We start from the raw sequence: 13,086 nt of genomic DNA on the forward strand, positions 1-13,086 counted from the left end.
AATTTACTGTTCTAAGCCGCCTTTCACCAGAAGAATCAACAGAGCGGTGAAGGCGTAACTCATCCTGACAGGATGTTCACCACTTACGTCAGCCCCACTTTTGGGGAGTTTCTTAGATGCTTTCCAATATCAGCCTCCCATCTGTGGGTTCTTCCTAGCTTCCAATAGCCCCGACTTCACCCAATGACATTTTATGTTGATAGTTTATATTTACAGTCACCTAAGAAGTAATCACGGTCAGAGAGACTGCATTGTCACGGAAGTCAAGGGAACAATTTGGACTTAAAAAAAAAATTTGTTTCCATATCTGAGTCCATAGGCAAAGACATAGGCTCTTTCCAACCAAGTCACCAGATGATCAGAAATGCCCTGAAAGCACCAGAGATCAACTCAGACTCACTTGCCACCACCCAGGCTGAAAAGATTCCTCACTGTGGGCTGATTCGGGAGTATGGTGGGCAGAACAGATGCTCCAAAACAGAAAATCTGCTGGCAGGAAGAATACGACGTAAAACCATCAAACTGACATCCAGCAGCTCACCTTTTGCGTGAGTCTTTGATTTGGAGAAAAGAAAACGCAGGTTACATGTTGTATTATAACACGATTCCGGGCAGGATGACCCTCTGTTACTCTAAGAGAGTATCATGTCACTCTGCCCACACTTTGCTAAGAATTATTTACTGTGAGTCTGGAATGAAGTCTGATAATAAAACGATGGTAATTTTAAAATTTCTCAAGACACTCAAGTTTGCTAGGATATTAAAAAAAAAAGGTCTGGCCTGGGATCCACACTGGCTTTTCAAGGCTGTTCAAAATCTTTTCAAAGGAGCTCAGAGAGCTCCTCAGTCCATCTTTAACCTCTGCTGCAACAGTTACGGCTCAGTCCCGGACCTGTTGTTTTGTTTTGTGGCAACCAAAACTCTGGGAGGCCAAATTATTTTTTCCAAAGAGACTATATTCATCTCAGCTGAACAGAAAGAAAACCAAGGGCAAGGATATTATTCAAACTGCCATCAAAGTCCCTTATCTCCCTGAAGCCACCACCAGAGGGAAAGCAGAGCCTGAGAGATGAGGGATGGACGCTGCCCCGAAGATTCTGAGGGATTCCCCATCTTACCATGACTTGCTGTTGATCAAGAATCCCAGTCCTTCCTGAAGAAAGGGTGTGGCAGGGCTAAACTTCCTCAACCACCTCGACTGACCCTCCAAAAACAAACCAGCACATATCTGGAAGGCTGGGACTACTTCGATAGCCAGTCTGTGGTGGGAACTCCAGCATCCGTCCCTGCCACACTGAGGTCACCAACCATGTGAATTTATGAAGCTGGATTAAATACTCTTAGTCAACTTCCAAGTGTATAACTCTGTGATTTATGTACAATAAATTTAAAAATAAAAAGAGATGATTCAAAAAAGGAAGAGGGGAAGGAGAGAGAGAGAAAGAAACATAAGGAAGAGCTCAGAAAAGCAAGCACGGTATGACCTACAGAAAAGGTAACAACACTGGGAGGGACAGAGTCCAAAGATTTGGGCCAGTAGTTTTAACCTAAATAAATCTCTAGGTCAGTGTAGAAGGGGGGCATAAAGTAAAGTAACCTCCTCATTGCTATTGAGCCCAGGAAAAAAAATCAATAGCCACTCAGAGTTCATGCAGTATCCCCAAAGCAGTTCTATTAAAATCCTCTAGATTTTTTTCCTTAAGACTCAAATGTTCCCTAGAGAGATGCTGACTTAGAACAAGGAAGTTTATAAATTATTGGACATTTTTCAGGGAGAGAAAACAGACATGGAGTTATGCTTAGAGCATAATTAAGCCAGTAGCTTCCACAAGTGCAGAGTGAAATCTGGCTTCACAAGCTTCCTGCACAGAGCTCTCTCTGAGATAACAAATCAGAATTGGCAATGCTGTGTCACCTGAGTACAATGTTTTAAGTTGTCATTTTTATATTCCAAAAGCATAGTAATGAATCAAACGAAAGAAAAACCTAACCGTGTGCTAGAAAGCTAAAAGTCAACAGGTGACTAGAGCTACTAATAGAACAAACTTCAGAAAAATAAAGTAATATAAAACCAGAACAATGAGGCTGAAAATGAGAATAATAGTGTCAGAGTTACATCATTCCTCTATATAAAACCAATTAATGATTTATGTGATTTATGAGATGCAGATGAAACCTACTGGGTAGATAATTGGTTAGTGGTTATCCAAGACACTTGGAAATATATAATGGAAAAAATATAGGAATTAAAGGGGAGAACTCAATCCTGTTACCACCTTTACTATATTATTTTCATCAGTGAAAGAATCACAACACGATGCAGAAAAGGGGGTGGCCATACTTCACTCACCTGCTTCTCCGTGAGAATGACTCTCCCCAGTAACTGGTCTTCCAGACCTTTCATGGTGACAGTGAAGTCGATGATGGACGTTCGTGCACTTATTTCAGGGGTGTAGGCTGGATTAGGCAACTTGGTGGTGATGTAGAGTCTGAAGCCATCCATCACATCTACCTCTTTGTCACTGACTTTCACCTTTTTTGTGAAAAAGAAAGTTAAAAGTAATAAAATAGAGATATCTCACCAAGTCCTTTCTGTATAGGATCCAGTATTCCTTTAAACGGCTATGTACCTGGAGATCATTTGTATACTAAAGAAGAAATGGTCATTAGGCATTCACAGGGCTTCAAGCCACGAGGACAGAAGGAAGGGAGGAAGCTCAATATACACCATACAATCAAGATAGAACTTACCACCAAAATTGCAATGATCATATTGCAGAGTGAGATGGATACCCCACCCATAACTTGGTTCAGAAGTCAAGACTGATGATGTCACACACGCATCAAGAGAGAACGAAAAGGTTTATTACTCACAGGAGCTTCTCGGGGGATATTAGGTCCTAAGCAGCTCTGAAAAATTGCTTGAGAGAGTACAGAAGGGCAGCTATTTTAGGTTTTTAACAGTGGTTAGTGGATTGGGCTGGGATGAGGATTCCCACACATGGGCGTGAACAGGGGTTGCATGGTTTGAATTTCCCACAAGTATCAAAGGAGAAAGGATCCAGGTTTTCTTATCATCTTGCCAAGACTGGGGATGGAGGGGAGAGGGGCATGATGAGGCTTGAAAACTGCCCGTGGTCAAACATCAAAATGGAGTCAGACTTTATTACACAAGTGAAGTAGACATTTCTAAAAGGACAACTGTTGAAGTCTTTAATCCCAACTCAGGAAGTGTGGAAGAGAAAAGCAAATGCCTCTTGCCACTGACTCAGATTTGAGTTGCTGCCTGTTGAGAAGCCGTCATCTGTGCCACATTTAGCTGGTCCCAGGGTAATCACTCTGCACGTTGTTCTCTACTGGCTTAACCTACCATAAAGGTGGACCCGGTCTTAATGAAGTTTCTCTCCAAAACATTATCCAGGGCTGGATCTAGTTCCTCCCCAACATCTTCAATAAGCAAGGGCCTTCCAAGAGAAAGACTGTCTTCCAGGTGGTTTCTGAAGTACTTGTGATTTAGAGATGTGACCTAGAAATAGGACCAAAGAGGTGCTCTTGACAGACAGGATCACAAGACAACTGACAGAAAATGGTGCCTTAGCATTCTACACCAGGAGACAAATACTGAGATTTTCAGAGAACCTTACTTGGAACCATACTTGGTGAAATGGTACAGAAAGCGTAAACTGTTTGCATTCTCTCCCTTGGCGAACCATCACTCCCTCTAACAGGGAAGCACATAAAGGCTCTAGGTGGCAACACTGCCTTTTCCTCACCAACACCACGCTTGTGACAAACAATAATGGAATAATGAATGGTGAATTGTCCTTATAAAGTGCTGCTCACTTGGGGTGATACAACCCTGCTCTGGTCTGTTTATCAAGGAGATCCTCAGGTCCTAACTGGAGTCTGAAACCTTTAAAAGATGGCATTAGGAAAGACCAACACAAATGCAAATGATGCAATTTTTTTAGAAATTGTTTCCAAACATTAATATCTAGATAGTAACATTTAAGATTCTTTCTAAATATCAAATATTTCCTTATCCTCAGATACTCATTGATCTGGGGCACTAAAATGGATTAGTAACATAAATATACTCCAACACAGATTACCTGGAGTTCATTTCGGCTTTCTTTATTTTTAATCCAGATCTTGCCTTGAGTCTGTGGATCGATTAACAAAGGATAGCGAGATGCCTTTGTGACAATAATTCCATTCTGAATGGACAGGTCATCGTTTGGCAGGCCTTGGAGGTTCCATTCGCTAATTGTAGGAGCATCAATCAACATCTCATTGAGATTTAGATTATCTCCAAATGGAATTTCGCGGGCTTTCATTTCCTTCTGCCAGTCGTTTAACAGCAGATTGCGAAATTCTTGGTTAAATGGACCAGAATAAGATAGAAAAGCTGTAGCCAACAACACATCCCCTAAGACAGAAAACAAAACACCACTGAAATACTTTTTACTCAGCCTTGTCATTGTGCAGAGTATTAAAAATGAAAAAAAAAAAAAGACAACTATTCTTTCAAACTAAATTTCAGAAACCAAATTGTAACCACACGTGGCTGTGTCGCAAATAAGCCGTAGTTCAGTTCACTGTTAAACAGACTGCAAACTGTCCGCCGAGTAATAGCTGCTAGCACATAAGCACTGGATTATTTTGACTCTTGCGGGATGTGAGGGGGTGACTTCCAAGTTTAAGGGATGCAAAGCCTCAGAAGACAGAGCCTTCATTCAAAGCGACCTTAATCAACATGACCATTCACTCCTAGGAGAATTCAAAAGTGACCTGATAAGAGCTTTCAAGGTCATTAACACATCTAATAAGAGTTGCCGAGATGCCAGACCAACACTCGCCCTGCTGAAATAGCTGGACACACACACACAGAGGAATCTGAAATAATCGAGTCTTGGTTTGATTGCTAATGTTGACTGAAACAAACGCACAACCAAAAAGTTGAGAGTTATGTTTTATTCGGCGGACGTTTCTGAGGATTCAAACCCCTTCAAGCCTGGGATGACAGCCTCCCAGGTCGCTCTGAGGGACTGTTCAGAAGAGGTAGGGGAGGAGCTAGGATATACAGGAGCTTTACCACAAAGACCAGGTAGTCAGAACATTAAAAGATTACTTGTTAACTGAAGAAAACCAGGCATCTCAAGTTACAGAATTTAGTGCCTTTCTAGTGTATGGGAGGGAGAAAACATTTGGGCTCATTGAATTCATTCCTTTGACAAGCACCTAGCTATCTAGGGCCAGTGTCCTGTCCTTTCTTATTCTGAGTCCCCTCAGGGTGCACCATTGTGAGTGGCTGCAGGGGCCGGGCTGCAGGCTTGTCTTCACAAGGGGGTGGAGGCACCCGCTGATGACTTAATGGCTTCAGCATCCTTTGTTTACTGATATAGTTGGCAGTATTTTTCGTTCACAATGCTCCCCCTTGGTCCTAAATTCGACCATATTTTGGGAGAAAAATCACGACCAATTTTATCCCAAGGTGCTGGGAAGGCTCACTCCTAGATCAGACAGAAGATTTTGCTGACGTGCCTCTCAAAAGTGTTAACAGGGATCAGGCCCTGTTGATACTCAGAAATTCTCTGGATCATCTGTCTTACTCATCTATCATGATCCAGGAAAACAGTCCCCCTTGTTGCTTCTTTCCATATCTAGAGTCGCACTACCACAATCATTGGTCTCATACAGAAGTATATACCTGATCTACTGTTTCAAGTTGCCTCGTCATTATTTTATCAGAGACTCAGTCATGCATTTGATAATGCAAGAAACAACGATTTTGTAAAACAGGCAAAATACAAATGATGCAGTTAGCAGTGTTAGTAAGGTCATAAATAAGAATTAAAGCCAAAAACTTCCACTAGGTGCAGCTCAGTGTATCCCCAGGTCATCTGACTTAGTACCAACCCTTACCTTTAAGGAAGATGTTACACAGACATTGTTCATAAGACACACAGCCAAATCCTAGTGTTATTAGGTTGGTTATCTTTAGTATAGTTCAATTTTTTTCCAACATTAGAGAGCCTTTAAACGTAAATGTCCATACCCTGGTGTTAACCATATAAGTCCTTTCTATAATTGAGGGAGGTTATATTCTTTGGCTGAAATTTTGCTTGTTGCCTTGATTAAGCTTGAGTGATTCTTATAAGAAAATTCGTATTTACAGCCAGGCTCAGAGCAGGTATTATTAATTGGCCAGATGATTAAAGCTTAAGTTTGTTCACTCCCTCTCACAGTCAACACAAGATCTCATTCATAAAGGAATCTACATACCTACAAGTCTTTTGGTTTGTGCAGCAAACTCTTTACTTTGCTCCGTCCACCTTTCTTTTTCTCCTGCCAACCCCCCAATCAGTGCAGAAGCCGCCTGCATCTTATGTCTGCACCTCTCTGCATCTTCAAGCAAGGTCTAAAAACAGCCAGAAGCAGAAGAAAACTTTGTTCAGATAAATATAGCGTCAGGCTAAAAAACCATAATTTTAAAACATTAGATGTTATCTGCCTTTCTAAGACATGGGAGCCATTTATTTCACAGGAAGCATCCGATTCCATTTCCGTGTGTCAGCTCAGCTTGTCTCTTACGCCCTGTCTATGGAACATGGATGGATTCCTCATGAGGGGCCCTCTGCCCTTGGGCAGACCCTCCCCAGATGTTAATAAACTGAGAAGTAATGGAAATTTGCATCATTTATGACTTCCCTACCAAGAAAAATTAGAAATAAAATACAAGCATACGTGCTGATACCATATAGCACAACAGGATGAAAAGGAATCCACATTCCGACTTTAAAATGAGGCATATTTCTCCTGTTAAAGTTCTAGCATCATTATTGCTTTGTCTAACGCCACATCTCCTTTCACTTCAGGTGAAACTTCAGATTTTCTTCAGGTTGTGAATCCTGAAGTTCATTCACAAATTCCAGCCACGCTGACTCAGCAGGTCCCTCCCTGCTGTTCCCCCGTCAATAAAAGCCTTTAACCCGACCTCCACACACCACTGACCTTGGAGTTTTGTTCTTAAAAACAAATGGTTCTATTTCTCTATGTTTAAGAGACAGCTACTAAGTCTACTTGTAAAAATGCATACTTATGAAGTTATAATGGATATGGATAAAGTGACTCTGGGACCAGCCACTGGAAATTCATGTATAATATTTATATATATTCATGTAATATTTTACATACATAGCATGCATATGATAAATGTCTAATAACGGAGGATTATTTACATAGGTTATGGTATATTGTGAACAAGAATACTCTGAAGCCATTAAAAATATCTTATAGAAATGTTTATAATGAAGAAAAAAATCCTTAAATTAAAAATTCAATTTATAAAGCAGTATGCACTGAATTATCTGTCAGAGTTTTACATGGACTTTTAATATATGGAAAGCAGGCAGGTGTGCAGATATGAAATGAAAAAGAGCAAAATATTTTTAGTCTTCATCTCCAGGGTTACTTATGTGTATTTTCTATAAGGGACATGAACTGCGTTTGTAATAACAACACAAGGCAGTGTTTTTCAGAAGCAAGATACTTGTTCCGGTTTGTTCTAGTCTATCTACTCTGTTCTCTGTCCCACTAGACTTAATGCAGAAAACTCGAAAGCCCAGCTGAAAAGTGCACGTGCAAACCTACACCAGCCATGTTTGTTTGCTTGCTTCTCCCCAAGAAGGAAGAGGCCAGTTGGGAACAATGAGACCACATCGCTTATTTCTGCCTACCTTTAAAACAAATTTTTCATCTGAAAGATACTTTTAATATTAAGTTATTTCCCCTAAATTCTGCATCCCCACTCCCATGTGGCCAAATGAAAAAATGGCCAGCTCCTCCCCTCCTGGCTTTTGCTTTTGGGAATCTCCCTTTGGGGGACTGGGAAATGGGAGGGAAAGGAACAAAGGTCTGAAAGCACAGGAAAGACATGCAGACTTTCCCTCCGAGCCTGGCTGGAGGAGTGTGCAGAAATCCTTGGTTTCTGTGAATAGGGCTCCAGCCCTCTCTCTCCTAGCATCCCAGAGGGTGACTAGCTGTCCAGAGTCCCTAAGGAAGTGGGCCCCACCCAAAGGCACTGCCCTGTGCACAGAGCAGCAAGACACACACTCCTCTGAGAACTGCACAAGCCTGGGTGGTGAGGTGACCAGTGATGACTATGCACTATAGACTCGAGACCCTTCCCCTGCCACCCTGTATTCCATAAGCTGCTGGACTCTCCTGGAGCCTCATGGAGGGGGAAGAAGCAACCAAAGGACGAAAGGTCAAGTTCACTCCAACACATTGGGGGCAGGAGGGTGCACAGCCAGATTTTGTTTTCTTAATGAAAAATACGTGACATTTGTTGGGCGTGGGACAGTCCCTCTGGTGCCGGAGGACAGCCACCTGCTTTTCGGTCATGGCCTGCTCATACTCGGCCTGCACCACATCCAGCTCTGCTTGCTTGTCGTCCAGCTCGGCCTGGGCCTTCTGCAGATCCTGCATGGCCAGCAAGTAGCGATTCTCCTGCACCACCAGGTTGGCCTGCACGGGACACACACAAGGTGAAGGGATGGGCAACAGACCAAACATCGGCAGGTTAGAGTCTGAGAACTCAGCAAGGTCACGTGTTATACCTTTCCTCTGCTCCACCCCTGGAGTCTTCCCCAATTGCATTAAGTCAAGACCAAATCTTTTCTTTTTTAATTGAAGTATAGTCAGTTTACAATGTTGTGTCAATTTCTGGTGCACAGCATAGTGTTTCAATTATACATAATCTTTTTTATTATAGGTTACTACAAGATATTGAATATAGTTCCCTGTGCTACACAGTATAAACTAGTTGTTTATCTATTTCATATAGAGTAGTTAGTATCTGCAAATCTCTAATTCCCAATTTATCCCTCCTGACCCGCTTCCCTTCCTGGTAATCATGTTTGTTTTCTACACCTGTGAGTCTGTTTCTGTTTTGTAAATAAGTTCATTTGGTTTTTTTTTTAGAGTCCACATATAAGTCATATTATATGGTATTTTTCTTTCTCTTTCTGGCTTACTTCACTTAGAAAAACAATCTCCAGATCTATCCATGTTGCTGCAAATGGCATTATTTTATTCTTTTTTGTGGCTGAATAGTATTCCATTGTATAAATATACCACAGCTTCTTTATCCAGTCATCTGCCAATGGACATTGAGGTTGTTTCCATGTCTTGGCTATTGTAAATAATGCCACAATGAACACTGGGGTACTGTATCTTTTCAAAAAATAGTTCCCTCCAGATATATGCCCAGGAGTGGGCTTACTGGATCATATTGTAAGTCTATGCTTAGTTTTTTGAGGAATCTCTATACTATTTTCCATAAGGCTGCAGCAAATCTTAATGGGAACTTGACATAAATATATGTGAGCAGAAAATTATAATTCATTAGAATAGAAGTTAGCAAAATGTTTCCATCAAGTGTCAGATAGTAAATATATTAGTCTTTGGGGGCCAAGAGGCAAAATGAAGACTATTGCTTAGGCACTTATTTTAAAATTTCATGAGCCATACAAATACAGGTGGTGGCTTAGATTTGGCCTGTGGGCCAGAGTTTGCCTGTCTCTAGATCAGAACATTATAATATTAAATGCATAAGGCAAATTGCAGAACATTGTAATATTGAGTTGTAGGGGGAAAAAAACTGAGTATTTAGAACCATCTGCCTAGCAGGACCCATCAGTGTTGATGAGGCTGTTAAAACAAAGGATGAAACAGAATTAATCACTGAATTTAAAGATGCAGGTTTTGTGGGTAGTTGTGATCTGGATGTCACTCTTGTAATTTTCATATATTGCTTGCCTTCCAGAAAAGAATTAATACTTGAGCTGTGACCAGATAAAAACATTCATTTTAAGGAAGCTACTAAATTAGACTCAAAAGGCATAAAAGTAATATTGGAAAAAGATAGAGTGTAGAAAATAGTCCATGCTGGCAGGAATTTAAATCCTTTTGAAAAAAAATTTTGAAATCATAGTTCTCCCTTTTCAAGTCTTTAAAATGTTAAAATTAACCCTCCTACACTGCTGGTGGGAATGCAGTTTAGTGCAGCCACTGTGGAAAACAGTATGGAGATTCCTCAAAAGACTAGAATAGACTTACCATTTGACCCAGGAATCCCACTCCTGGGCATATACCCAGGAGGAACCCTACTTCAAAAAGACACCTGCACTCCAATGTTCATAGCAGCACTATTTACAATAGCCAAGACATGGAAACAGCCTAAATGTCCATCAACAGATGACTGGATAAAGAAGCTGTGGTATATTTATACAACGGAATACTAGTCAGCCATAAAAACCAACAACATAACGCCATTTGCAGCAAACTGGATGCTCCTGGAGAATGTCATTCTAAGTGAAGTAAGTCAGAAAGAGAAAGAAAAATACCATATGAGATTGCTCATATGTGGAATCTAAAAAAAGAACATAAATACAAAGCAGAAACAGGCTCAAGAACATAGAATATAAACTTGTGGTTGCCAAGGGGAAGGTGGGTGGGAAGGGATATACTGAGAGTTCAAAATTTGTAGATACTGACAGGCATATGTAGAATAGATAAACAAGATTATACTGTACAGCACAGGGAAATATATACAAGATCTTGTGGTAGCTCACAGTGAAAAAAAATGAGACAATGAATATATGTATGTTCATGTATAACTGAAAAATTGTGCTCTACACTGGAATTTGAAATAACATTGTAAAATGACTATAACTCAATAAAAGATGTTTTAAAAAAAAGAAAAAGAAAAAACAAAAAAACGTTAAAATTGACTTTAATAGGGAGACCCACTACTAGAGCCATATTTTTTCTGAAGTGTTTGAGACAAAAAGATTTATCTTAAAAATATTCTTTAGAGATAAATTTTTTCCTATCTGATAATCTCAGGTTCCCAAATTTTGGCAGAATAATTCTTGAAAGGAAAATCAGAGTTCCGGAACTGACTAGAACTGATGACAGCAAAAGAGTGGCTTAAAAATGACAGATTACGAAGAATCTGTCTCCTGGAACATTTGCTCCAAGCAGCATCTGTTGCCTTGGCTCAAACAGAGAAGGAAAGCAAGGCCACTGCGTCAACTTACTAAGGTGACCCGCTGAGTCAAACTATCACAGCCCCAAAGATTTTGAATATTTTCTAGGACTTTACTCAGGAAAAAAAAATACTAATTTTAAATGAAGCTCTCAAAAGTTACCAACAGAAAAGCATAAAATCTTTAAAGTCCAACTGCTCACCTTAGGAGCTGGAGGAATCTTTTAAAATTACTTAAACTCTGTGAGCTTCAGTATCTCCATTAAGATATTGAAAAACTACATCCTAGGATTTGTGTGTGTGTGTGTGTGTGTATGTGTGTGTGTGTTAAATACGATAACATATGTGAAATCCCAAGTCTGGGACCTGGCATATAACAAATTTGATAAATAATATTGTCATTGTTATTAACTGTATTCAATATTTAAAGCTCCACTCCTGTAACATTCCGTTTATATGAACTGATATTTACTGGTTTTCACAGAGTTTCCAAGAAGAAGTCTCAGTAGAATGAAACTGAATAGAATCTAAATTGTTACTCTTGCAATTAATATTTAAGTTTATTCACTTCCAGAAGTCACTTGGCCCTTCTGTAGGAATTGTAAGATGACAGAGAACCGCCCCCTCACTGTCTCCATGACTAACTAGCATAGGAGAGGTTCTGACTGGGTTTAAGGTGTGTCCTTAACCTCTCTTTACTTGGGAAGTGGGAGATTGTAAGTGAAGTCCCTCCAGGAATAAGTGAAGTTAGAGGCCTTGGCCTGTGTTTCCTAATACACTGAGCAGAATTTCCCAATGATAACCTGCACTAGCGTTGCCCTCTGCTTATCCCTACGCAGGGAACGTGTAGCATCCATGTAAGTACGTTTATTTTTCTGACTGCCAATAGGAGGGACCTGACAAACTGAACGTTCCCAGATGCTGGATGCTCCCAAGAACACAGGAAGGCACGCCCTGGACAGGCTTCTCAGAAAAGAAGCATACTTCCAGCCACGAGTAGAAGATTCCCCTCCTGATGGTGCTCTCTCCACTTCCCACGATAAAAGCTAGGTTGTCCTGGGACTGGGCGGAGCCTGAAACATACTGAACACAGGGGAGGAGGTATCTTTGTCCTTACATAAGACTTGTCAGAACATCCATTATTTTGTACTGATTTCAGCTCATTTTACTTAAAGTTACTTCTACAAAGTAAATACTCCCCACTGTGAATTCTGCATAATTCCTTTAAAGACACTTATATAAGCTTGCCCGGAAAAATTTGCAAAGGATGCCCATCCTTTTCATTGCATGTGGTGGTTATAATTCAGTCAATATCAGAATGTGCAATTGTGAGCTAGGCTGGAGTCTTCAATGGTCCCAAAATCCATCATGTCAGACAGCATGACATCAGTTATTTGCTCTAAAAATCTCTGAGCCAAGTGAGTCTCCTCTCTTTTGAGTTGCTCTAGGACCCCAAGGGCCTCCACAACTGAATACACGGCCCTGCTACGGTAACCATGAGAAAATAAAATGGGACCTGTAACTCTAGCCCTAAATTCTTTCTATTCTTGATTATTTTTAGCATGACTATTAAGTTCCAAGGGTTTAGAAGTGTAAATGGACTTTAATTGATGGTTGAGAGAGTGGACTCATACAAAAGCAAAATAATCATCTAAGCCATAAGGTGTGATTTTTGAGGCATCAGGGTTTCATTTTCAAAACACGTACTTGCCTCTCCAGCTGCTAAAGACTGAGTGTCACTGAATGGTGGAAGGATGTGGACACATGTGAAGCTTAGAAATGTAACAATTTAAAGGGCAACACTGACATATTCTCAAATTACATTAAATATCCAATGATACTCAATTCCTTTCCTGAGGGACAAAGGAGGATCTCCCTACAGTCAAGATCAGCCACCAGCAACTGTGTGTCAACCTGCCTCCTTCCCTGGATTCCCCAGCAGGAGATCTTAGACATTATTGGTGGATCCTATGCTACAGTTTTCTATGTTTCTTTTTTTCAAGTTGACAGTGGGGGAAAAAAATTGTCCAGCA

The 13,086-nt window shown here is 40.5% G+C and overlaps 1 protein-coding gene across 1 annotated transcript in view; it reads right to left on the reverse strand.

The window, feature by feature from the left end:
• DNAH5 (dynein axonemal heavy chain 5) overlaps positions 1-13,086 on the reverse strand; it is a 237,484-nt gene that overhangs the window by 39,272 nt on the left and 185,126 nt on the right. The window contains 5 exon segments of the mRNA XM_032470113.1: positions 2,351-2,533; positions 3,371-3,526; positions 4,113-4,429; positions 6,286-6,421; positions 8,392-8,529. Of these exon segments, the coding sequence (XP_032326004.1) occupies positions 2,351-2,533; positions 3,371-3,526; positions 4,113-4,429; positions 6,286-6,421; positions 8,392-8,529 (930 nt within the window).

Source organism: Camelus ferus, chromosome 3, assembly GCF_009834535.1.
Source record: "Camelus ferus isolate YT-003-E chromosome 3, BCGSAC_Cfer_1.0, whole genome shotgun sequence".
Lineage (NCBI taxonomy): Eukaryota > Metazoa > Chordata > Mammalia > Artiodactyla > Camelidae > Camelus > Camelus ferus.